This window comes from Etheostoma cragini, chromosome 20 (genome assembly GCF_013103735.1).
Source record: "Etheostoma cragini isolate CJK2018 chromosome 20, CSU_Ecrag_1.0, whole genome shotgun sequence".
NCBI lineage: Eukaryota > Metazoa > Chordata > Actinopteri > Perciformes > Percidae > Etheostoma > Etheostoma cragini.
The window spans coordinates 8373683-8400438 of NC_048426.1; the positions used below are offsets into that span (position 1 = coordinate 8373683).

At 40.7% G+C, this 26756-nt stretch overlaps 1 protein-coding gene across 2 annotated transcripts in view; it reads right to left on the reverse strand.

Annotated features, from left to right (window-relative positions):
* Positions 1–7028: 7028 nt before the first annotated feature.
* ppp2r3a (protein phosphatase 2, regulatory subunit B'', alpha) overlaps positions 7029–26756 on the reverse strand; it is a 58022-nt gene continuing 38294 nt past the window's right edge. Inside the window, exons 1-12 of one of the 2 annotated variants that reach the window (XM_034857985.1) lie at positions 16896–17602; positions 15069–15353; positions 14464–14567; positions 14259–14361; positions 14076–14150; positions 12365–12608; positions 11436–11484; positions 11247–11336; positions 10881–11056; positions 10573–10691; positions 9905–10011; positions 7033–9699 (exon numbers count right to left, since the gene is read on the reverse strand). In XM_034857985.1, coding sequence (XP_034713876.1) covers positions 9603–9699; positions 9905–10011; positions 10573–10691; positions 10881–11056; positions 11247–11336; positions 11436–11484; positions 12365–12608; positions 14076–14150; positions 14259–14361; positions 14464–14567; positions 15069–15353; positions 16896–17027 — 1581 coding nt within the window. In that variant the 5' untranslated portion in view covers positions 17028–17602 and the 3' untranslated portion in view covers positions 7033–9602. Of the gene's footprint in view, positions 9700–9904; positions 10012–10572; positions 10692–10880; positions 11057–11246; positions 11337–11435; positions 11485–12364; positions 12609–14075; positions 14151–14258; positions 14362–14463; positions 14568–15068; positions 15354–16895; positions 17603–26756 lie in introns of those variants that run through there. The other variant, XM_034857984.1, reaches the window with a different exon arrangement.

Here is a 26756-nt window from a genome sequence, read left to right on the forward strand (position 1 = left end):
CCATAACAGAGAGCAGAGCTGCTCCCTCACCGTCGGGACAGAAGCAATCAGCAGGCGGTTGTTTTAGAGTAGAGTAGGTATTTCACAAGCAATTAAAACAAGTTGATTTTCGGGGATTTCTACACTATTACTTATCTAGTTTTTTGTATTCCACCCGTTTATGTAGCCTATCAATGTTAAAATGGTTTTCACTGGTATAGATTCATCGTGACCGCCATAACAACACAACCAAATTCCTTATTGTATAAGACATTTTGTGTTACTATTTTATTGCATGACCACAAATCAGCTAAGGGTAGAACCCAGTTATAACGATGGAAAGAAACATACATTTGTTTTTTAATTTCCAAGGGGGAAAACAGGTAGGTTGTTGTTGTGTCCAAACGAATTGCTGTCAAGGGTTATGTCAGCCCCAAAAAGGTGGGTGAACTCCTCTGCAAATAAAAGCAAGCTGAATCCAGTTTAGGCTGGTTTAGGTTTATCTTTCACTGACACAGACACATCTTTGAACCAGAACCCACAACAGCAAATGACCTGCTCGACTTGTGTCGCTTCTCTTGCAATGGTCACTTTATTACAACACCCACAAGCTAAATGATCAATAAATGTCAATATCACAGAAGAAAACAACTTTATTATAATGTGTAATAGTTTCCTACACAGTCGTAACATATTCAAAATAATCGGCCTATAGCAGATGTGGTTAAATAGCCTATACAATGCCTCCAAAACAACTTGGACAACAGGCCAAAGATGCCCTGTGGCTGCACTGGAACCCAGCACCCCTCAGCTTACAGGTCCAAGGGTTACAGGTCTGACACACACTGGTCCTGATCTGATTTATACCCCAAAAAAGGAGAAGAAGAAGCAAGTTGATAACCAGTAGCATCAGTGCTGAATCTAGCGCAATATAAATGTGTTGAAAAGAATAACAAGGCCTCATGTGTACTGTGCAGGGTAAACAAAAATGGATCCATCCATATGAATCCATCATGACCTGTAACTTTACAGTTTATAGTAAAGTAGTGATATTTGTGCATCTTGGTGGCTGAAATTAAGACATTAACATCAACCAGTACATGTCAGCATCAGAGCAGAGAACCTGCCAAGTGTTTTGATACCTAATGCATAATATGACTAGGTTCAGTAAAAACCCACATATTGATGGAAAGGGAGAATATTTCTTGTGCATTTCAAAACTAAAACAGGATTAAAATTACAGACCATGAGGCTGTGTAATTCAGAAGAATTCAACATCAAGTATATTGCATCCCCTAAAACAGATTGAATGCATACCGTATTTTGACTGATGACTATAGAGAGGTGAAGGCCACTCAGCTGAAAACAGAAAGAAAGTGAATCGTTCAATGCAACACCGTCATTAGACTCCAACACAGACTTATAGCCAGTCCCCGAACTGAAAGATGTGGAAATACAATCAGTAGAGAAGACACTAACATAACTACAAGCTACGTAAAGAGCCAGGGCAAACACAAAAACAAGCTGTAAAGAAACGAACAATGGCCTTACCATCTGTCAGGTACGTCTTTGTCACCGACAGTAATCGGCCTCTTTCTTTCTGTATTTTCTAGCAAGTGGACTCAGCCAAATACACTCATTGCCCCTGAGTTCTAGATTTCTCTCTGCTGGCAAACACACACACACCCACATACACACACACGCACATTCCCCCAACTGCACTAAGAAAACAGACACTGGTGTAGTTCTAAGCCAGAAGAAAAATGGCCCTGGATCAGGACAGTGTGTCTGTAAAAAGTTCAATTTGATTCAGTTCTATTCAATAAACACTTATCATCCTCAAAGGGCAATTGAGATGGCAGGCAGAAAAAATCTTTCTCACACACCAAAAGTACAATGCAGCTTATATACAGTGGGCACAGACAGACTCTGGAGCCCCCTAACTGCAAAAATAGTGTAGGTCTTTTTTTTTTTACCCTCACAAGGGTTGTATGCGTTTGCATGTGTTGTATGTGTTGTTCTCTTCCGTGTTGGCCATGCTTTCACATGTCATCCCTTGGATCCTTTTGTCTTTCTAGATCCATAAATAAACCAAACCAAACCAAATACCACTTAAACAAGATGGGTTGTTACCAAATCCCGGTTGTTTGGATTCATATTGTGATCAAATTTTCTGGAAATTAATTTGAGCGTTACCAAAAGAGTTCAGCCATTCAAATCTATCAAAATGCCCTTTTAATAATAATTGAAAAATCTTCAGGACAGGGCAAGAAAATGCACTGATGTTTGTGCCATACTGTATTCCGTGTGTCATAACATATGGTCTTAAGAATTTGTTTTAACCTGTCATCAACATAAATTGTCTATCTATTAAGCCAAAAAGTAGCTACCTTTCAATTAGAATTGGTCTTAACAAAAAAGAACCCAGAACATATCTTAAATAGACTATCCAAATCATGGTTCTTTATCCCGCTGATGAGAAAAAGCCTTTTTCATTTTTTGAAAATACTATTTAATAAAAAAATTAAATACTAAAGCTACAAGCAATGGGATATTACAGTAGACTACACAATAGTCAGAGTTGCAAAACAATCTTCAACAGCAGATGAAGTTTGCCCAGGTATCGTGAAGAATGGATGTTCAAACGTCCAGGTTCCAGTACACTAATGAGGTAAATCTATGTGAAAGTCGTGTTAATCTCCTTTTTGAAATCTGTATTAATCACAAAGGAGATGATGTAGATAAATAGAAGCAGATGAGTTAGGGAAGGGCTTATAAACTTTTGAACAACTGAGGAGTGAATTGTTGTGCAACAGAGTAACACTGCAACACTGTAACCCAATATCAGGGAGTTGTTCCCACGATTTTGTACAGTGGAAACAGGACACATTTGGGAGTTGTATTTCGTCAGTGTGTGAATAAAAAAAGAAAACCTATTGATTCAAACAAATCGGTTAACAAAGCCAAAGTAGGGCAACCTTGAGTGACGTGTTGGACCTTTACAGACAGCCAGTCACAGTGGATTAGATTTGTGGAGGAGAGTGGATGAGGACAGACTGGAGGGAGCAGATCTTGGAACAGCGACACAGCTTTTTCTCCTGTGTGTCAGGGCCAGCCCTCCGCAACCACCAGATGTTTACCACCAACCCAGCTGCTTTCTCTCTCTCTCCTTCTTTCTCCCCGTCTCTCCCTCTCAGTTTTTATCTCTCCGAGGCTCTTTAAAGCAAGCCCTCCCTGTAATCATGCACATTCAGTTCACCAGAGGTCTTTGAAGTAAGTGGAATGTGTCCAGCCATATGATAGTATGTACTGTATATTCATATAGCACAGAGAAAGCAGAGCAGAGAAAGCGGGGTAAGAGATTGTTGGATGGCAGCCAGCTCTTCGGTGTGGTTTTCTAGATGTTAATTGTGCCCTCGCTTGGGTCTTACATGCGTGCATGTGTTTATGTATGTATGTATGCGTGTGTATGTTGTGTCTACATGAGCGTGTGTGTGCATAAGTTCAATAAAATGCTGGTCTGAGGCACCAGGTGACAGGTGATAATGGGCGTCTGGCAGCAGAAAAGACAAGGAGGGAACATGATGGTGCAGATGTGTGTGTATGTGTGTGTGTGTGTGTGTGCGTGCATGTTATGTACTTCCTCCCGTGGATGTGAGGATGGAATTTGGCTCATCATAAGTTCAAAGGAGTCAACCCAAAGCTCTCTGCACACCAACAAGAGCAGGCATGCCTCTCTTCTTCTTCTTCTTTCTCTCTCTCTCTGACTCTTTGACAACCTCTCTCTCCCATTCTCTTTTTCTTATAGTTGTGCAATGCAGATGTCTGGACAATCAAACACTCACTTTACTTTGGGGTGTGTGTGTGTGTGTGTGTGTGTGTGTGTGTGTGGGTGTGTGTGTGTGTGTGTTTGTGTGTGTGTGTGTTCGCGCATGCGTGTGTGTTCGCGCATGCATGTGTGCGTGTGTTTGTGTGTGTCTGGAAAAAGACAAGACAATAGTCACCTCCTATCGCCATAAAAAATGTTCTCTGCTTTACATTTTGTTACATGACATTTGTTTTTAACTGATCAATCAGTTGAAAATGATCAGAAACAAATTCCTGTGCTAATATCACAGCCTTGCTTTTGCTTCTTGGTGGCCGCTTTAATCTGCTGGGGATACACATCATAAATCATAAGAAATCATTACGTTTATGTTTATGTCAGTGAGCAAGTCACACCTTCATATAAATACTAAGGTTGCTTGTAGAAACTTTACATGAAATAGTCAAGACAAAAATAAAGCATGATCACTATATTTTTGTCATGTTACTCTTAATTTAAGCCACGTGTGTAGGACATTTTGCCATCTGGTGGTACAGTGGCACACTGTGGCTGTCAACATAGAAGACCCATGGACACAGAGATGACTGGGCAACACAGACAATGCAACCATTTTAACCCAGTTTCATTTTAAATGCATGCCATCAGAATACACAGTATATAATATAGTCACCATCTGCAGCCCTGCTGATGCTCTGCAAGGCTGCATGTGCCCACAATGAAAAAGCCCACATTCTGATTTAGAAGGTAATGTGTATTTGCTATTTCACAGGTATTTGTTGACAAAGCAAAGTATTTGAATATATTGAAAGTTTTAGTTGATGATGGAGCTATAGGAAAAGGGGGGGGGGATTTATTCTGGGGGGGTATCTCCAAATCTTGAGATACTTAATCAATCCCTTCAGTAGTGATGACATTTCTATCTGGACAAAAATGCCAACCCGCTGGTGACGACAGAGAAAAAGTCAGTGGATCGACATAATCATTTGGATTCATCTTCTGGGCACCATGAATTTTTGCACAAAAGTTCAGGCAAACAGGCAAAAAGTTCAAGGCAAACAGTCCAATGATTGCAGAGATATTGCAGTCTGGACCAAAGTGGTGAACAGACCAACAGACAGCCACATGGCTAAAATCTCTACACATGCTTTAAATGTTTGGTACTGACATTTGGTATTTTATTCGTCATATATCTAGTATCTCTGGTATGTCTGGAACAAGCACCAGAACGCCTTCTGTGCCCAAGTACATCTCTCTGTCTCTCTTTGATTAGATGAATTGCTTCCAGTTACTTCCTCGCTCTTTTTCCGGATTTTTCCAAGCAGCTTTATCCTCAGATCATGTTTCTGGTATCACTGGTATGTCTGGAACAGACCCGACACTCTCCTGATTCCAGAGCCTTCAAAGGCCGGACACATCTCCATGTCGACTTCTCTCTCTCTTTAATAAGATGAATTGGTTCCAGTCGTGTCGTTGCTCTTTTGGGGGATTTTTTTTTCGCTTTATCTAAAGCTCAAGGGTGATCTGTGGTTGTTCCAGCTCTGCCGAACATCTAATGTGTTCCTACTTACAGAATACCTTCCAGTCACGACATCTCAGGGGCTGACATCACACCGACCGGACCACACCACCATAGGGTGGTGGGTGTTGGCAATCATGGCAGAGGAATGTCCATGACTCAAGGAGCTGGGACAGTGATCTGGTTGGCTAATCGCTTTGTCCCTGACATTTGTAAAAAAACAAGCATAGTGCCATTTCAAACAATGACCAGTCAACTTCAACCTTGGGTGGGAGGATAATTGCTAAAATCACAACATGTTGGCATGCCAAACATTACACCATTCCCAGGACAATCCTTGTATTCAGAACAATAAACCCCCAGCAGAAAAACCCCTGCCTGCAATCATCCTTGGTTTGACATGGATTACATTTCAGAGACAAAAACTGTAGAGAAGTCCCATGCAATGAGTAATTAATTTGAATGAGTACAATGAGCCTCAACTCTGGCAAGTCAGAACATGTGTTTGGCTTTATCCCAAATCGCTATAATTTGAGGTAATCTTTGCCACCAGAAATTCATTCCAAATATTAAAAACACAGATGATCACAAACTAAAACTAAAACTTGTATACTTGTAACCATGTTAGTAACATGGCTCTATGGTTGTCCATATCAGTAAATACATCAACTACAACAACTATTGGATGGTGTGTCACGTGGAGATATTCATTGGGCTAGGACGATGAATCATACCAACTTTGCAATTATCCTATATTTCCTGTAGTGCCCCCAAAAGGGCAAATATTTTACTTATCCTGTGAAATATCTCAATATCTATAACATAAATTGGTACAGAATTTGACAGGGACATGCAGGGTTCCCTGAAGATGAGGATGATGATTGCTAATGACTTTGATGACTGTCTTGTCAGGGTCTGGCATTGGCTTGTCCGGTCTTGTCTGTGTGGCGAGGACAATGTGACAAAGAAGCAAAGGACAGTTTTACAAGCAAAGAGGTAAGTGGTGCCAGATAGTACCGTTTGGCTCCTGCTGGGTGTGGACACACACTTGGGGGCGCCAGAACGGGTCCACTTGGAAAGCTAGACAATAGAATTGTATTACACGACACGGCCTATGATGTCTATGGTAAACTCCAATGACTGAGTGATCATCATTCAACTTAATATCATTGTCCGGTGGTTAGCCTGGGTGTCGCTTAATGTGCACTGCCAAAAGAACAATCAACACACTCACTAGACATGCTGTGTTTGTCATGACAACAGTGACGCCAGCCACAGTGATTCAATACAGAGCTGCTGACGTAAGGCCAGTCACAGTCCAAGCCATGTGGGTCTGAGAACCTTCAATGAAATGAGCTGGCATCAAATAATGTCCTGGACTTGGGGGAGAAAACTAACCTCAGTAACCTTTAAGTGCCCCAGTGTCAGTCTTGCTAACTGTAGATTAAAATGTGTTATTGTAACGTGTATTTACAACACATGTACAAAAAAAAGTAGAAATGTCAAAAGATCTGCCCCGGGACAGGGCACTCAGCAGTAAAAAAGCCTGTAAAGTACACTCTAATGAGCATCACTGCAGACAAACACACTTACTGTAAACAGTGTGTGTACACAAGGAGGGAGGGATGACGCACGTGTGCAAGAGGGATTTTTTTCTATGTGAAGGGATAGCATGGCAGTGTACCTGTGAAGAATCATCAAGGAGAATTAATATTCTTGAAACATCTTTATTTAAACCTTAAAAATGTCAACAAAAGCAACAAATAACAGGGGGTGGGGCAAAGAAAAGAAAAGAAAAGAAGAAAAGAAAAAAAGAAGTGAAAGAAAAAAAGATTGACGAAAATAAAACCATGCCAATACAATATCTCAGCCTTCTCAAGTCTCCTCTGCACAGAGGAGATACATCTAAAACATTCTTTCATCTCTGAAGGTTAAGATGTAATTACAAGTAAAAGTCTTTGCATGGCTTCTCCCCTATCCTGATACTGCATGTGTGAGGACCAGGACCCAATCGGAGAGGCTCCAATGCCTTCAACAGTTCTTCTTAAATATCCTGTCTGGATGAGCGGGTCTCCTTGGGAGTGGGAGTGTATGTGTGACCACAGTGGTGAAACATCAGTCTCAGAGGTCTCCATATGAGATGTTTCTCATATTTTTGTGATTGTCAGATCAGTCCTCCAGAGGATTCTCCCTCTTCTGATGATGAAATCCACCGTGCATCGAACACACAAACGTACACGCATCTAACATAATTTACCCTCCTATGCTGAGCCACACAGTGGCACAGCAATCAAAACCATTAAAATACATCAAAATTCAGAGCCGTTATATCTATAATGGCTTATCATTAGTTATCATAATAATAATATAGTTTTAATACACAGTCAGGCACATTTACAATGGCTGTAGAGCAGAAGGGGGAAACCTAAGGTCCTTAAGGCCTTACAGCATCCACTAGCTCTTTTATTTCCATTTGAATAGCAATTACTGTATAGTGTGATGTGTGCATAAGTATATCTGTGTGTGTCTGTGTACAGAAAGTGCCAAAAAAGGAGTTATGTATGTTTAAAGCCAATGAGGACAAAAGCTGTCCCATACATAGGTAAGAGTTATACATGCGCACACACGCACACACCTATAAGCCCAGGAACACCATCCCCATGGCAACATATAAACAGCCCGAAACTGAGAGCTACACATAACTTGTGCCTAAAACACAACCCACTATCAATGATTTCTAAGCAAACACACACTCCTTGCTATTACAGTAAGGACAGTGTACATACGTGCACCTGTTCTTGTGAGTGCAGCATTTGCCGCCATTTAAATACAATAGAGGTGAAAGGAAGTATGTTGGTGCTTAAAGCACGGCAAAATTACATTAACACGTGCTCCTGTTACGGTAGGTAGCTTGAATAATGTGTTTGAGGCGAAAATTACAGATACATATGAGCAACTAGATACCACTAGAGGTGTTAAAATATATGTGTTTTCATAATTTGGGTGAATTGACACTTAAGGGGGCATCCTTAGTGGTGTGATCGGTGTGTGTTACAGTGGCAATGGACGTCAGAAAGTTTCAAACGCTGTATGACAATGAGATGTTGAAGCAGAAAGAAATTAAAATGTTGGCATAAATTTCAAAAAACGATTAAAGTATTTACCAGGTATTGTACACAATGAACAAGAATGAGAAAACATACAGTGGGATGTGCTAGATATTTGCTTGAGACTGAAAGGAACAACTCACAGTTCTTATGCATATCTATTGCGTTTTTACAAACGTGACAGGTGGAAATGTGTGGGCCACTCTACCAGAGAGTTTGATATGTTATTTTAACATGCATCATTTTATGTGCATATGTCTCACTGTGACCTGATAGAGAATTAAAAAAGGGGTCCTATTAGTCTCTGTACCCAGAGACTTTGACCAGGGAGCGTTGATAACGCCGCACTACTAATAGAGCAGCTCAGGCTGTGCCGTGAACTGAACTCCCTCTTGGAAAAGTTACCCGGCCATAATGCACCGTGCATGCAAGTAATGGCATGCAGCAGCACAGACTGGCCACAGTGTGGCGCTGTTACAATCACCCAAAAGCGTAATATGATTCCTCCCTGAAGGGACTAGAGGTTTAACGACTTCCTTTTCCGAGGATCACAGTGAGAAGCTGCGCAGGCAGCAGGTTTCTGATGGCAGTGTCTGTCTGTGTGTATCATTATTGAGCAGATGACTGTGTGTTTTCAGTGCCTATCACTGTAATTATCTGTTTCTGTTTCTCCAACGAGGAGTCTATTTGTGCAGCTGACAGTCTACCTATCTGTCAACCTTCAGATGATTGTCTTCTGGCAGGATTGTCTGTAGGAAATTCACAATTATAATTTAAACTTTGTTTACAGTGACTTTTTCCTTTTTCTTGATTCCTTTTAGAGCTTATAAAACACTTCTCCACCCCCATCGTTGGCTTTGTTCTCTCGGATGGAGCGTAGCGCTGGAGGCAGTGAAATGGGTTTCTGTATGAATACAGATACGTTATTGCACCAGACAAAGAACAGCACGTACTGGTTTACGGTCTCACACACACGCACACAACAAAAAACAGAAAAAACAATCCATTCTGAGGAGACTCCAGAGTCATCAAAAAACAGATGCCAAAACTGTTTTCTCTCTCTCTTCCTTTACACCCATGTTTTTCTAGTTGCATCCATCCGAAGGGACCTTCTTTTATTTTGTTCCTGATTGTTTTCCAGAAATAAAGGACTAGAAATTCCAGAGAAGAAGTTTTATGCCGACAGGTCCGATATGACCAGTTTTTCCATTTTATTCCCAATCTCTTCCGGAACTTGAAGCTCCTCAGATTCATAGTCATCATCAAAGGATCTGGGAACACAACACACAGAGTAGAACTGGTCACCGGTACTTGTTATAATTATATTATCTTGACAATCAAGCTAATCTTCAGTTACTAAAAGGGGTGTGCACGGAAGACTGGAGAGAACTCAGCCTATTAAAAAGATTGATTGTATTTCAATACATGGAAATGCACATGGTCGTGTAAGTAAGTGTGAGTCTGTGTGTGGCGTACCCCTCATGTAACTGTTCATTTGCAGTCTCCTCTGCCACCAGTATCTCATACTCTTCTGAGGCATATTTATCCCAATCAGATGGCTCGGGACCTTCACTATCAATGTCCTGGAACAACACATGCAACACATGCATCCATTGATCAGTTTGTTGTGGGAGGGAGAAAGAGAGAGAGAGAGAGAGAGAGAGAGAGAGAATCTCATAATTTTCTTCCAAAATAAAATAAGACACAACAAGAAGTAGCTTTAAAACTATACAAGTACATTCTACCAGGAAGTGTGGAGAAACCTATAGCCCATTTTTTTAGTGGTGGAATGGAATTTTGAGAAAATAATCTTTTAAATTAGCAAGTCATTTTGTAGATTTTAAACCCGTGCAATGTAGTAGTTTGGAAAAGTTTGAAGTAACTGATATAGCAAATGTTATTTTAAATGTTATTATATTTCTATCTTCTTCTACAATATCTCGAAACTTAACAAAGGACATGTCTTCTCAATTATGAGACCTGTGCTGCTTCACATCTGCAGATACTTTTTAGAATTTTGATAGATTTATTTTTCCTTTTCTCTTTTCTATTGCAACAAGGAATCAACACCTCTTACCCCCCTTCAAATTGAAAAGCTTCCGCAATATGGATGAATATTACAATTAAGAGGTGCAAAAGCAAACCTTTTGCACAGCAAACGGGTCTCTCTGTTCGTGGTCCAGGTATTTCTCCAAGTTGAAGAAGGTGTCAAAGAATATGTGGGCCATCCGACAGCGCTTCAAATCACCAAGGGTTATCTTACCTGGAGAAAACAACATATATATATATATATATATATATATATATATATACACATATACACAGACACGTGCATGTGTAAAGTTCAGACAGCAAAGTATAAAGGAACGATGGCAGGGCGTGGCTATCCAATAAAAAGAAAGAGAAGATAATGTAATTATCGCGAAAGGAAGAAAAACACCAAAGCACTAACCTGAGCTCTCAGGTTTGACCAGGTCGAGCATCTGGCAGAGCAAATCCTGGAAGGGCAGAGGTTCGATGCCCATCCTTTCCATCCTCTCACACTGTTCCTCATAGAAATACTCCAACTCAAACATAGACAGGATGCCATCGCCATCCAAGTCCATGCAGCGGAACCAGTACTCTATACTGGAGAGAAAAAGGACAAATACATACAGAATTACACACTACACACACACACACTGAAACACTCATACATGGTGGAATATGTGAAATTGCACATAAAGTGACATCTGGCTGGGATGTAACATTTGTTCAACACACGCAGATAGAAAGAAAACGCTCAAACAGCTGTATTGTTGATTGTTCGGCGTATCACCTGGTGGGATTTTTCTTGTCTTCTTCAGACATGAGGAACCAGACGAACTCAGCGTAGCTCATCCTGCCTTCTCGCTGCACAGCGTTACCCCTGGAAACAAGAGAGACCAGAGACTCTTACATTAAATACTGCCATTATGGTAAAGTAGTCAGCTCCTCTGTGCTCGTTGATGTGTGGGTTTCTACTTACCGAGTAACGGCCCCTGAAAACAATCTTTCAATGATTCTGTTTGAGGATGCTGTCAGAGGAGAGAACGAGAAAAATAAGCAAGTTTTACTTTGATCAAAGACACAGAAACAAATGGATACTGTTGCATACTTACTTGCGTAAGTACTGAGTAAGTGAATTAAAATGTGGTCATATAATGCAGTTAACAGTGTAAAGCATTTCATGTCAGACAGCACGAGAGTGTTGAGCCTAGGACAAACAGCTGTTGTTTTCTGCACTAGCTAGTGGGGGCCAAACGAATGGAAAATAAGCAAATGAATGTGCCAAATCCAAACGTAGTCTGTTTTTGATTCTTTACTGGCAACGAATCCATATTAAATACAATAAGACCAAAAAAAAGTTGCCTCAAGGGGCTTCACATTCTGTACAGCACTTGACTCGACACCATCAATTCTTAGACTAAGGATTTGCAAAATCAGAATTAAAATATTATGTTTTTAATTTTCCTTTCAACCTGGATACTATTTTCCTATGTTTTTGTGTCTAAGTGACTGATGGGAACCACAATTTTTGACATTGGTCCAGTATTAAGCGACATCGCTGCAGTCGGCAGCAGTGAAACAAGCTGAAATGTAAGTTAACAGGGCAATTGTGCAGCTTATATTTACGCTTTATTTTTCAAAAAAATTCCTTGTTTTTGCCATTTACAGGCTCAGATTAATATTCTAAGGGTGTGTACTACTGGACCAACTTCATTGTTCATCATATCTGTCACTTACACAAAAATACATAGGAAAATAGGGTCCAGGTTGAAAGAAACTTTAGTTTGTAAGTATTTTATTCAGTAAGGCCTGAATTTTTCATGATATAGTATTTATTTTTGTAAGATAACCCCACTGTGTTTGGTATGGACTTATTTCTGTTAGTGAATATGTTTGAGTTGTTCTTACCGTGGTCATTGTATCTCGCTAGGTCTTTGGGATCAATGTAGAGATCATGGTCAGCGTCTAGCTCCCAGAACTTGCAGTAGATGACGTAAAAGTGTTCGTAGGAGAAGTAATCGGTAATCTGGTTGATGTCGTCCTCCTCCTCCAGCAGGGCCAGGGTCTGTAGGAAGTTGCTCCTGCGTAGCTCCATCATGGTCATACGACCGGTCCACGAACGGTTCACCACGTAGAATATCCGCTGGATCACCTGGGATAAGGTATTAATGTACTCATTACAGGATTGCACGAAGAAGCTCCATAATAATGCAGTATAAAATGATGTTAATATTTTCCCTCTATGGTTTTCAATCACTTTATTTGTCTCCAAAAGGCAATTGGTTGAGCTGAAGTTAAACACAAACAAAAAGCACAAAGGCCACATCATAGAAATACAAAAGTCCAAACTATTTAAAAAACAAGTTAAAGAATGAGTAATTTCAACAGCTGAGAGATGGCTGAGGCTATGAAATGTGTTCACGTCTGTTGGTTGGATAACGGGAGTCTAAAAAGGGATCCAAAACGAAAGGTCTGACACTGACGAGAGCATTCAGTCTATGAAAATAGCATGAAACTCACATGGGATCTTTCCAAACCCTGTCATCAACAATTCATCTACAACTAATATTTCTGTCCTCCTTCGTAACATGAGAAAGACAGGTCTTTAGCTTACAATGGAAACAAGGGGGCCCTGGCTCCCTGTCCCTGAAACACAACACTTAGGCTTAGTAAAGAGCGGATTAACGCTCATTTCCTGGTACATGGACCTCCCAGGGCTACTTATGTCACATACAGTAGCAGGTCAGCTGGCCTAAAGTGAAGGAAGTGTCTTATTATGGGCATGTGGAGGGTCAGGGCCTCTGCTGAAGTGGGCCAGGGGGATCAGTGTTTACGCATTAGAGCACGGACTTCTCTGTATCTCGATGATAGATAGCCCTCCATGAGAGATAACCCTCCACTTTCTAATGCTTTGCAGAGTGCAGTGGCAAGAGAAGTATTCCGATGTTTCACTATGACACAATACAACAATACCACAATGTTAAAATACAGCATTACAGTTCCATTTACAATGTTATCTTATTTTTGGACGGTTCAGTCTATAACATTACATCACATTTTATAACCTCATCAAATGTTTTGTATTAAACAAAATCTGTAAATTTACAAAAAACTTCTAGTCACTTTCATTCATCCTGTATGTAGTGAAGTAAACGTTAACATATAAATCATTCACTCTTAATTCAACAACATAAATAAAGTAAATTAAAATTCATTAAAACTGTACTTAAGTAAATGCATTTAGTTACTTTACACCACTGCCACAGTGTCACATTTTTAAGACTTTCTTTCATTCACTGTTATTGTAATAATAACTCTTATTTCCTAACATTATTCATATTTATGCATTTCTTTGTATTTTTTCAATTCAATGTTGAATCATTTTTGCTGTCCTAAAATTAATTCTAATTAGTACTTCCCTTTTTGTTGATCATGTGACCTCCAATACATCACAGGTGTGACAACATTGATAACACTCTTTTATAATAATATAAAAGATAGATAACAGATAAGAAGCTGTGGCTCCGTTACAGCCAACACTCAGACTAATACAAGCTTGAGAATAAATGTCTTATAATTACACTAAAATACAGCCTCATATTAAAACATGAAGAGTTACCGTTGTTATGTAGCGAGAATGGAACTCAGGTGCATCCTTCAGAAATGTGAGTCCAGGATGCGTATCCACTATGTCCTAAACAGACAAACACAGAAACATATAGACGTGTGTGTGAGGACAGCATAGAGATTGGGTAATATTTGTGTTGCTCGTCTAACTGATGGATGTTGATAAGACCTGTACCTGCAGTAGAGGGATGAGGTCCTCCTGCTCCAGGTATCTACAGCTGGGTTTTGCTAGCAGGGAGATAAACCTTGATGCATCATCATGACAACTGTGCAACAACCTGCAGGAGAGGGGACACGTTTTGGGAGACTTTTAATACAACCTGATATAGGTTATGATGATGATGATGATGATTTTTGGATGAACATGTGGTCTGTCTTACTTCCTCCAAGTTGCAATGAAGGAGTGAACAGAGACAAAGCCTGTCCTCTCACCACCTGCTGAGTAGAACATGGGGGCCTTCCAGTAAAGTGGACACCCGCATGCCTGAACAGAAAGACAAAGAGCAATTCCATTATCTTATCCTGAAAAACAAAGGGTACTGTACTTCACCACTGTGTTATTTCCTGGAATTAGTGATCACTCCTTCAATGGAAGTGGCAGCATAAAAAACAACACTGCATTAACCAAGCCACCATGTGTGCAATGTTTATATGCATATAATTTTTTTTTTTTACCTAATTACCTTAATCTCACAAATCTCAGTAAATGCTGATCTTTTCCTTTTCCTCAACATCTTTGCCCATACCGCACTAAACCATCCAGCCTATTTTTCTTATTGTTAATTTAGTTATTTTGTACATATTTGTTCATTTATGTTATTGGGTTGTTGTTTTTGTTATTGCATTTATTGTTTATTTTCTTTAAATGTGTTAAATATGCACCATTTACCAAGGCACATTCCATGTAGTAAAGATTTTTAAATCAAAAACAGAAGTAAAGGGTGTTTGTAGAATTAAGAAAATTGTCTGTTGTTGAACTGCTGACCTTTGCGATCTTGCCCATTTCATATATGTCCGCCTTTTCTTCCTCAAACTCAGTGAAGGCCGTCTCTATGGCAGCAATGGCTGCATCGTGGTTGGTGGCCAGGCCCATGGCAGGGAGCCCACGGGGGTAGTAGAACCTGGGAATGTTGATGGCAGGAGGAGGAGGGATGACGATCACTGGAGCTGGAGGAGGGCTGGGTGAGCGCGTTGCGGGGGGCGGTGTGACTGTGCTCAGGGCAGGGGCTGGTGGAGGTGTGCCTGGTTTCTTCTCCAGTTTGGACTGGACCTGAGAAGAGAGAAGGATGGTTATTTGTGGGGATGGACAAGCTGTGTTAGCTGTGGTGATAAGACCTCAAATTTGCAATTTTTACAATTTAAACAAAGAACTTTGTTAATTTGACCTTAGTTTCATATGTTTGTGATTGTTGTTGCTAATGACTGAAATGCAACAGTCTAGGTTTTCCCAGTGTGGCTTGTTGTTCCAAATCAGAGCTACACTCTTGCATTGCATTTTGAATCAATGGACAATCAATGGACAGTACTCTTAGAGCCATATTGCTGCATGATTTTAACCTGAAATGTATAAATGATCTCCCTTTTCTAAAGCCATATTCATTTTTATGTCAACTAATTACTGTAGATAAATTAACTTCACTCTATGAGGATAAAGAAGGCACCTAAGGCCTATGGTGGAAACTCCCAGTGAGTCATAAAACTATGTACAAACAAGAGACTTGTTTTGAAGTCAGACTAATTCTAATAGTTGGTAAGAAAATAACTAATCTCTGACACCTTAACAAACTAATAAGGCAAAATGAACATTCATTGCAACTGTTCTGCTTTATTTATAATGGTTTGTACATAATGCAATTCAAAATGGGCCTTATGGGCAGTATGCAGCAATGCTTGCAGGAAAAAAAATTGTATAATGTGTCTTTGTTTGGTAAGAACTGGTTGAAAAGCCCGAAATCTAAAATCGCGAGCAGACTGAAAGAAGAAAAACTCATTGTTTCTGTGAGTTCCAGCCATCCATCATTATACAAGAACACAAGACTCACTTCATGTAACAGACAAAGAAATGCACACATACATTAGTGGACTGTGTTCTGGAAGAGCTCTGAACAAAAGTATTTATTATCAACATACTCCATTTTCTAATTCACAAGACAACCATGAACACTGCCAGCAATGGCAAGGTAAGATAATAAGAGATGTCAAATCTGATAGAAAACCATTTGCTGCATATCAAGGGTGATGATGTAAAAAGAAAGAACTTCACACATTTACATGAAAAGATCTGAAACTAGCATTTTAATGCTTCAATCAAAACTATTTAGTGTGTTCAAGCTCCCTGATGCCAGATTTGTTTGGTGCATGTTTTCCCAAGGGCCTCCAAGATGTGTGTACTGAGCAGGACAGCTGTAGCGGTCCTGCCCCTCCCTGTCCTTCACAGAGTTCATTCTATCACTCTATTCCTGCACCTTCTGCGCTATTAATACCCTGCTGGTATCTGCCTCAGAATGGTTTGTCGTCCCTGGCATGTCATTCTGTGTGTATGAGAGCAACAACATGAATCTAATATATGTATGTATGTGTGTTGTGTGTGTTGTGTGTGTGTGTGTGTGTGTGTTTGTGTGTGTGTGTGAACATCTGTGAACATGTGTGTGCAAAAAAGAAAAACAAAGAAATAAGAAATAAAGAGATATTAATTGTTAAATTATATAGATGTTTTTGTCTACTGCACATTCATCATATTTCTTATGAGTTTGCATTTTGCTTGTACGTCCAAACTTGCACCCCGTCCGTCCTGCTTACTGCACCGACTGACCTGTTGCTGCTGGAAGGACTTGAGTCTCTTCTTGAAGCGTGAGGGGAGGACAAAGTCACACCCCCTAGCGAGAAAGGCCAGCTCCCCCCTCAGATCAGGGTCCAGGCGTAACGACATCTCCTTGATCATCATGGTGGGGGACGAGACACGTAACCCCCCACCAGGCACGGCCACCGGTGCGGCTACTGACAAGGCGACTACAAACGGACCAGCTTGCCCAGCAACTTAACAATCACTGAGAGAAGAGTGAGAGGACTGGAGTAAAGAAGTCCACCTAACAACTCAGATATCCACAAACTAAAAAAATGGCCCAATACCGTAGGAAAGCATGTGTGTAATTTCAGGCATAATGCCCTTTACAATCACTCCCACTCACAAAATGGCTCTCCTCCAGGCTGAAATCACATGTACAGACTCCCAAAGCGGCGCTCTGTAAAATAGTAATCCAGCAGTGTATCTGTACAAAGAGATGTTCCTTAAGACTCCCGTGCTACTGTGCAGGCCGGGAGGCAGGACCATGGTACTGGGCTGTTTTGTGACCAATTGCAGCCCTAAACAGCAGCTTCTCTGTGAAGTAGAAAACCTGTGAAGTTCCCCTGTCAGGATGTATGTATTTGGTGTAGTCTCACTGGTGCCTGCCGCTCCAAGCGAGGCTCTGACAAACTGCACTGAGAAACACGAGCCATGCCGGTGTCTGGCAACACACATCCAGCACACCGGCTGTCCTGAGCATTGGGGGGGGGGGGGGGGGGGGGGGGGGGGGGGGGGGGGGGGATGTTGCATATCTGTGTGTAGGGATTTGCATGACCTGATCCTTGCCTTTGACTAAAGTTAGCCGGTGGGAAGTTCGCCTCAATGTGAGTCTGATTCAAATTATTTGACTGCAGGCAGGATAGCTAGGTCATTGATTCATTGTGAGTTGAATTATTTTTATATGGGTAATTTAGGGTGGAGTGATGAATCAGCGGGCAAAGCACCTGTTGTTATATCTGCTGACATACAGTAATTCCGTCGGGCTTGCTTGGAAACTTAAAACGGCGTTCCCTTTTACTAGAACATTGAAATCTTTAACACCTGTGACTAAATGAAGAGTCACTCTTGATTACTAGAGTAGGCATCATCAAAATGGTTGGCAAATTCATTTTTATTTTTATTTGATTAATCAATTAATCACATCATACGTTTAGCTTTTGAACTCTTGATTGACACCTGTCAAAAGAATCTAAAGGCATTAATAGGGATCCAGTTACTTTCCTGATGCTTGTGGTACACATGTGCAAAATAAAAAATTGTAGTATTTGGTTTCAAATTGTTTTATGCATGAAGCAAGTCATTGGTACACTCATGGTGCATTTGCATGTATGGTAATAGCTACTTAAAAGTAAGCATAAATAGTAGAGTGTACACATTGCTAATTCAACCTCCACCATCTGCCACAAAGCAGAGTCTGCCCTTTCCTCCAGCCATGTCAGATCAAGCCAGGACCCATTCAGAGCCGAGCAACACCAACATGGAGCCTGACAGTGCAAGAGGGGATCCCTCAGGACAGTCAGGTGGGACCTATTTTAAACTTGTCCAACTAAAATCCCTCCAAGACTAAGACACTACACTAAATGTTTGCCATACAACTGTTTACACATGTATATACAGTATATATAATTTCTAGCATTGCTTGCCGCTGACTGTCAAATAAAAGGAAACTTTCAATTTTAGAATCTGTAGCAGTAAACACAGATTCCCCTGCGGTTGTATTTCAGAGAAGCAAAGACGGAGAGTCAAGTGCCCTCTAGTGCCATACTGGGCTTCATGAACATAGATCTCATTCAACAGAGGGATATATTTAAGTAGAAATTATATATATCCCTGCTGTGGGATGAAAACTTTTCAGGAACTAAAGAAACAGATTTTCCCTTCTTGGGGCCATGATGTGGACTAAGAATTTAGGGGCTTAAAGCTACAATTACGAGCTTTGCCAGTGTGTACTTTTCGAGATCTTAAATATGCTCTTGTTATTTTCTATCTGTCACTGGAGCTCCTGCTTTTCTTCTATATTACGATGGTGTTTCATCCACTGGAGTCCCTGTTCTTGCTGTCCCCATTTTTCCGTATGTATTTCATTACTTTTTAAACATTCAATGTCTCTTCATCACTGACAACATGGTGTGTTAATAACACATGACCAACAACTCTCTCGCTCTAGACATGTTAAATGTCTCCATGTGTGTGACTGACTTTCCACAAAAATAAGTGAGTCACCTTGGCTTTTAGGGTAAATCCTCTCAGCTCCCTGTGTGCCCTACTGAATTCCTTGGAACAACTGGACTCTGTACTAAAGCCAAGGTCACATACCTATCCCACACACTTACAATGACGCACACTGTCTTCTTTCAGGCCAATTCTCACCTCCGTGCTGCAGGGGGAAACCTTATACAATCTATGTACTATCTCTTGTCTATCAACAGATGCGCCATCTCAACAGCCTTTCGTGTCTTGTTGAATCCCTCACCCCTCCCTTTTCTTCTCGCTTTTGCTCTCTACCTGTCTCTCCTTCTCAGTCTGGTCACTAAAAGTTAGTTCCCACCACCTCCTCTGCACTTTCTCATCAACTGTAGCAATGCACTTGAGATATCGTAAATCTCTGTAAAAACGAGATACACCAGGCGTGTGTGTGTGTGTGTCTGTGTGTGTTTGTGTGTGTGTGTGCGTAAAGGGAGCCAGAACGCATGCCATCGGGCAGCTGTGTGCTCTTTTCCTCTCTGACTGACAGTCGGTGTAACCCTGCACTCTCAAAAAAAGTTTCCGTCTGGTCCTAAAACCAGCCCTGTTTATGAATCTTGAGTATTAAACTTCACTCCACCTTTTAATATATTTGTCACTTAAGATGGCACGGCAGCAAAGTTAATTAAACGGCTAATTTACCAAGATCTAAGGACGGTGAGGATGTTGTGGGAGCCAACACCTTTAAGGATTCTTAGATGTTCCACTACAGTATGTGGCGCAGTAGCTGCGGTCTGCTCAAGTGACATGAAAGCAACTCTTGGGACAAACTGTTCCCAAAGGGAGGGACACATACGGTCAGCAGTGATATGTGGGACAGATACAGTTAGGGACTAGAGACATATATTGCCCTCAGGAGTTGGTGGAGACCAAAACAAAGCAAAAAGAAAGTAACTATTGGACATTCACCTGGTGTCCAACACAACTCCAAATTAATGCTAATGTTGCTGTGTGTCTGCCTCTTATGTTCGCCGCATCAACTTTATACGGAAATAATATGTCAATGTTGTGTTTACAGCTTGCTACACTGCCTCCAATTGGTCCAAAACATAATTATTACAGTTTTAATGACAAATTAAGGTACAAATCAATTAAACTACAGGCAATACAGTATAAAAAATAAACTTTTAAAGTAAAATATGCAGCCTATTTTCTTATTTCCCCATTGTTCTGACAGATTAAGCATTAGGCTAAAGGCCATGATCCGAATTAACATGTAAATTATTGTTATCTGATATTAGCATCACCTGTAATTTGCTTCAAAATTCAAACAATTCAATTGTATACATTTTCTTTTTGTATTTATATAAAAAAATAAATACTGAAACAGCATGTGATTGGTTCTTTTCTTTCAATTAGCAAGTGGAGCAACACATTAACACCCCAAAATGAATGTATTCCTTTTAAGATGCTTGCTTAGGGAGAGGAGAAGCAGACAGAGAGGGATGTGAGTGTGTGTTGAGTGCTATGTCTACAAGTACTTTCTTCCACCCATGACACAGACCTTAACCAACCTTATTGCTACAGGAACAGGTGAGTCAGCAGCTTTCATGGCATTGATCAAACACGGTGCATGCATGACGGGAAGAGTGGAGGGACCGAAGCAGAGGATCAGTTGTTCTCCGAAAACAACTGTTGCCTTCATCCAACTGTTAAATACAAACTAGATGTGCACACATGCCCTTCTGAAGAATTTAATTAGCACACAAGTAATGATACACGGGCAGGCAATTCATGTGTACAAGTGGCTGTGTGTGGGTGTGCTTGTGTGCCTGGATGGATTCAGCAAACAGCAACTGCTTCTTCCAGTCTTTCAGAGAAGCTGAATAGTGTCAGCATAACAACTTCCTAAACACACACACAACTTCCTCAACACGCACACATGCACACACACACACACACCTGCTTTGTAAATTTGGCTGTCTGCGGTGTGTAAAATTATCTGTGTAAATATAGCAACCGATTTCATGTTTATTCCTGCCTCAGGCACCAGGCAGACTTCACCCATACATACATGGATGCACATGTGACAACACACACAAAGCTCTTGGTAAAGTTATGACAAGGCACTTAGTTGGACAGTCACATTCAATTTGTTACTGTCCTTTATTGTTTAATTTTTCCAATTGTCCAAATGTCCAATTGACTTAACACAATTTTTTTCTCGATTAATCAATTACATGTTTGGTCTATAAAAAGTCGGAAAATAGTAACAAAACCCAAGAAGCTCATGAAGTCGTGTTTTGTCCACAACACAAAGATATTCAGTTTACTGTTGCAGAGGAGTGAAGGAACTCGAACATATTCACATTTAAGAAACTGGAATCGGCTAATTTTTACTTTTATTTTATAAAAAGAAATTATAAAAGAATTACTCAAACTGATTAATCGATCATTCAAATAATTGGCAATTACTTTTATAGCTAATCATAATCTTTGAAGCTTTAAATTCTTAAAATGTAATGATTCAAATATATTTGTATTTGTTTGTCCACTGAGTATAGGCTAGGTTTATAAATATGTTCTTAAGAAGAAGATAACTATAATAATTATTGCACTGGCAGATAAGTGCATATTATTATTTATGCATTTTATTCATGTCAGCTTCATATTTTGATGTCCTTTTAAAAACTTGCAGTGCAACCAACTGCCCACTGGGACAAATCAAGTTTAAACTTGAACCTGATATCATGGAAATAGGAAACCCTTCCTCCCCATTTCTGTGATTATAAACAGACTCACTTTGGACTGGGCCTGCCAAATGCCATCTCCATGGCGATAACCCTTTCCCTGGATTGGGTGGCGGGTGGAATGCTCCCAGGGTTACCGTGCCAACAGCAGGAAACGCAGTTCACATTGCAGCTCTATTCTTTATTCCCAGTCTCACTTCCTCTCAAGACGGACACACACACGCACACACACGCGTGCACACACACACACGCACGCACACACACGCACACAAAGTTGCCTTGGGAACCTCCTCTCTAAACTGCAGAGAATGGACTGAGTTCAAGTGCTGCCTCCATGATAGATGAAGTGAATCCGTGCTTGTCACGGTCTACCTCACATCCGAATCGGAGGACAACATGGGAACAGTTGAAGACACAGCTGCTGTAGCTATCTGAGCGGAGGAAGAGGCTGCCTTGTAATAAACATGTCACAAGCTCAAATACCACAGCAGGCAATGGCCCCGTTTTGAAAATACTAAAAAATGTCATAATATATCTGATATCTTTTCTTTTTTTTACATCTGCACATAACATGAACAGCTACTCACCAGTTGGTTTGGGTTGAACATTCAACAACAACTAGAACAATTCTTCATTCCGTGACTCAGCAAATACAGTATTTAACTATAGAAATATGTATAAAACACTCTATTCAGTGATCTAGGACATTAGAGCATTATCTGTAGCTTTCTTTATAAAATCACTGTTGTGATTTGTAGATGGATGCAATTTCTGAACAATTACTGCTAGCCATTAAACTAGCCGTCTGAGGCTCATGTATTGCTAATACTACGTTCTTAGAAACTGTTCATTTACTGTTGGGGTTAGCGATTGATGTTAGGAATTTTACCATATGTATTTATACTAAAATGTGTGACACATGTCAAAGTGTCCCTGAGCAAGACACTGAGCCCCAAGTTGCTCCCCAGACGCTGTATGTATCGTTATCCACTACTACTAATATCTAGGATGGGTTAAATGCAGTAATAGAATTCCACTACAACTCCATATGGGTGCTTAAAGGAATAATTCAACATTTTGGGAAATACTTTTTTACTTTCTGGCATAGTTGGATAACTCAGCCAGCAGCCTTTTGCCTCGCTGGAAACAGCTAGCCTGTCAAATAATAACCAAATGTACTGTACCTACCGACACCTCTGACGCTCACTAATTAACATTAGGGGTGGAAATAATAATTGATTCTTAGATGCATTGCTATTCTCTCTAGAACAATTCAATGCCCAATGCAGATAAGTTAATAATTGATTAAAAAAAAGAAAAAAAGAACATTGTTACTGTCTCCAGACAAGTACAAATCAGAAATCGGCGGGACTATTTCTTGGCAGTTGTTAAGCAACCAGCGGAGACTCCAGGAAGTACGTTTTCGCTGTTTATTGCTTTGCAGATTTGCGTATTTGTCATCTACCCCATTTGAAGTCCCGTAGTATGTCATTCTGAATAACTGCATCTCATAAAGCATAAAACATGAATCTGAAATATTATTCCAATGGAGCTGCCTCAATAATCACACTGAATTACCTCACTCTGTGGGAACAGCAGCCTGTCAACAAATAATCTTTAAAAACAACAAACTCCAAGCCTTCAATGGCCAGCTTGGCTTTTTTTATATTCAACAACACTTTTAGTGCAGGTTTTGCATAACCTTTCCATGGCTTTCTTAAGATTTTGAGAAAGTGAGCTAAACATAGGAATGCAAAGAACGGAGGAAGCTAAAAGTATGTTGCTTTATTAACGATCGAACCCTACAAACAAATCACCTTAACATCCCTTTGCCATGCACAATGAGCCACATTTTACCAGTGAAAATATAATTCAAGCATGCAACATGAGACAATAGCCTAGAATAGCATTGCAACTTGCACCAATCCAAAAGTCATAACCATAATGTCACAATCATGGCAGATTGTGTTGTTGTTTTTCTCTCTGTACTTCCTTGGAAAAAAAATGAATGAAGAACCTGGGAAAAATGTTAAACATCAAACTGATTTTAAATAAAGTTGTGACACACCATTTCACTAATCATCCTGTAGATGGAGCTATAGATCCTCTTGACAACAAAAAGCAGAAGAAAGGTTGGCCTACGAGCCAACACAGTACCCTGTGGTACAGTAGGGCTCAGAGTCGCTAGAGGGAAGCAGTTCTCTGCTTCTGCTATCTGTCTGACGCTCAAGCCTAACAGGGAGGCCTGGATTTGACAGGAGATGCTGGTCTTTGATCCTCTTGGCCTCAGCTCCATCATCTCATGTTATTCAAGGCCAAATTACCTGAACTCACCGTGGCTGACAAAGTGAGAGGTTTGTATGATGAAAACCATTTGCTGATAGATCACCGAAGTGGGAACAACAGCTTTAAATATCATTCTTATACAACTTTAACAAAAGGTAAACAGATATATCATTAGTGACACACTACAAGACGTGCAACAACTCAGTTGTACTTTAAAAAAGTAAAACATTTTGTGCATTAAATTAAGGACACAGGCAGAGTAAATCCTGATGTGCTTGTACGGATAAACTGGGGAAAGACATTTTGCACTGAGGCTATTTTCTGGAGAAAACCTCTGGCCCAGTTTGCGTGGTGCTGTGTAAAGGGTGAGTTCAAACGGAAAGGATAAACAGGGAGACTGTAGGGAGATGGGTGGGAGGGTGGTTGACACCCATGTTTCTACCGAGTCCTAATGTTCTGGAACATTGGCAAACTATTTCACATGGAAACAAACACACACAAACACACACACACACACACACACCACACCCACATACAGTCAGAATTCTAAAATAAACCTAACACACTTCCAGTTTTTATTTGATTCTGTTGGGGAGCCCCGCATTAGCCAATCCGATTGCACAACTAATATTCTGTGGAAGGGAAGTCCCATCAGCTACCTACTACTTCCAAATATTTGTGGTGGTTTCCATGGTAACAATAGAAGGACGCTCAAAGACTTTAGCAGCACTACCTCCCACTGAGCTAAAAACGTTTCAGATGTGAAAGTGACATGCATTATTGCATGTGTGTATGCACATACACGCATCTGTGCAAGTGTACAAACTCAAACAGAGCACACTGCAAGGGGAACAGCAGTTGGATGTTATCCCAGCCTGCACCGGGAGTGGTGAATCATGATGTCATTTGCTTTAAAGTGCTGTGTGTGTGTGTGTGTGTGTGTGTGTCTTTGTGTGTTCAAATAGCTCCCTGCCAAATGTGTAAAGTTAATGAACTCCACCACTTCTCAATGTGTGTGTACGTGTGTGTGTGTGTGTGTGTGTGTGTGTGTGTGTGTGTGTGTGTATATGTGTGTGTGTGTGTGTGTATCAAAGGGCTGGGTGGTGAATATCCCATTGTCCAAGCTAACCTTGGATGGTATGAACTGTATGGGAAAAGTCCTCTCACACAGCAACCAAGGCCCCCCATTTGGGATTGCATTTTGTGTGTGTGTGTGTGTGTGTGTGTGTTTGTGTGTGTGTGCGTGTGTGTGTGTGTGTGTAAATCAATGCATCTGTGTGCTTGTGCACCTACGGTGAAACAGGCGTCTTTCCCTGCTTGGCGGAGGTTCCCACTGTGACCTTATATTTCCTGTGGAAGCAACTGAGGCATGATGTCACCCTCCACCGACCCAAAGTCAACAACTGTACAACTGCCATTCTCCAACTCCATTCTTTTTCTACGCCTGTTCCTCTTCTACTCTAACTCCCTATGAATTCCTCTTTTCTTAAAGCCAACTTCTCAAATGACCAAAAAGAAACTGTCCCTCCTGCGGTCTCACACAGACATTCATTCATTTAGCTTTCCTGTCTTCCTGTTATTTCCTTTCTATCTCCATGATTTTGGTTAGCACTCCTTCTATCTTTAGGTCCCTGTGCCAAAAAATAACAGGTTTCCGTCTAAAAGGTCAACAATTCCTTTCCTCAGCTCTTCCCTTCCTCAACAACAAGCTGAAATTGCCCTTTAGTGGCACTTATCTCCTAAACACTTAAATGAAGGCACTAACCCACATAAGAGGATTATTGGATGAGAAAATAAAAGAACTGTATGACTATGAAACAGGTTTCTCGACAACTAATTCTACTTTCATTAAGGGTATCTTCTCTGACCAGGCAGAGGCTTCCATTTCTTTCTGGTTTTAAGGATTGCTGAGTTTCACTGGGGCTCACAAGGACTTGAAAAAAAGTTACTTCACTGTATGTTGCTTAGTTGTTTGACAAAAAAGTCTGATTCTACAGAAGAAGATTTTATTCCACAGACAGATTATAATTTGGCAATGTGAATGTTAGCAGTTACAACCAAAAACATATTTGGGTTAATTCATTTATCAGCAGAGGATGTCCCAGTTATGATCAGGACCCGAGTGTGGATCAAGTGTGAGGTGACGCTTCGCCACTTTCTGACGTATTTCCTGGCGGGAACTCTTCAGAACATCCTAACTCAAGCTGTAACTGACCGGCCGTATTCTAACCTGCCCAAAACAGAGAGAGGGAAAGAGAAAGACAGACTGCCACTGGAAGGCCATTGACCTCAAGTACTACTAGCAGATTTAATTGACGCTACTCCCAATCATCACTGCTGCCACGTCTCCCTGCTCGGAGTTTGACTGTTGTGGCCTTGCCTCTGATTTATATCAGCTGGCTTCCTTGTCTCCATGGAGACTAATGGGTGTGTTCTGACAGGTGGAGAAAGCCCTGTATTAGTCTGTCAGCAGCAGAATCAACAATAAACACACACACACACACACAGAAATGAAGATGCCACTGCTCGAGGCCAATGCCATCACAAAAGGCTTAGCAGAGCTTCCCACCAAAGACATGGCAATGCCAAGGGAAACACAGCTACAAAT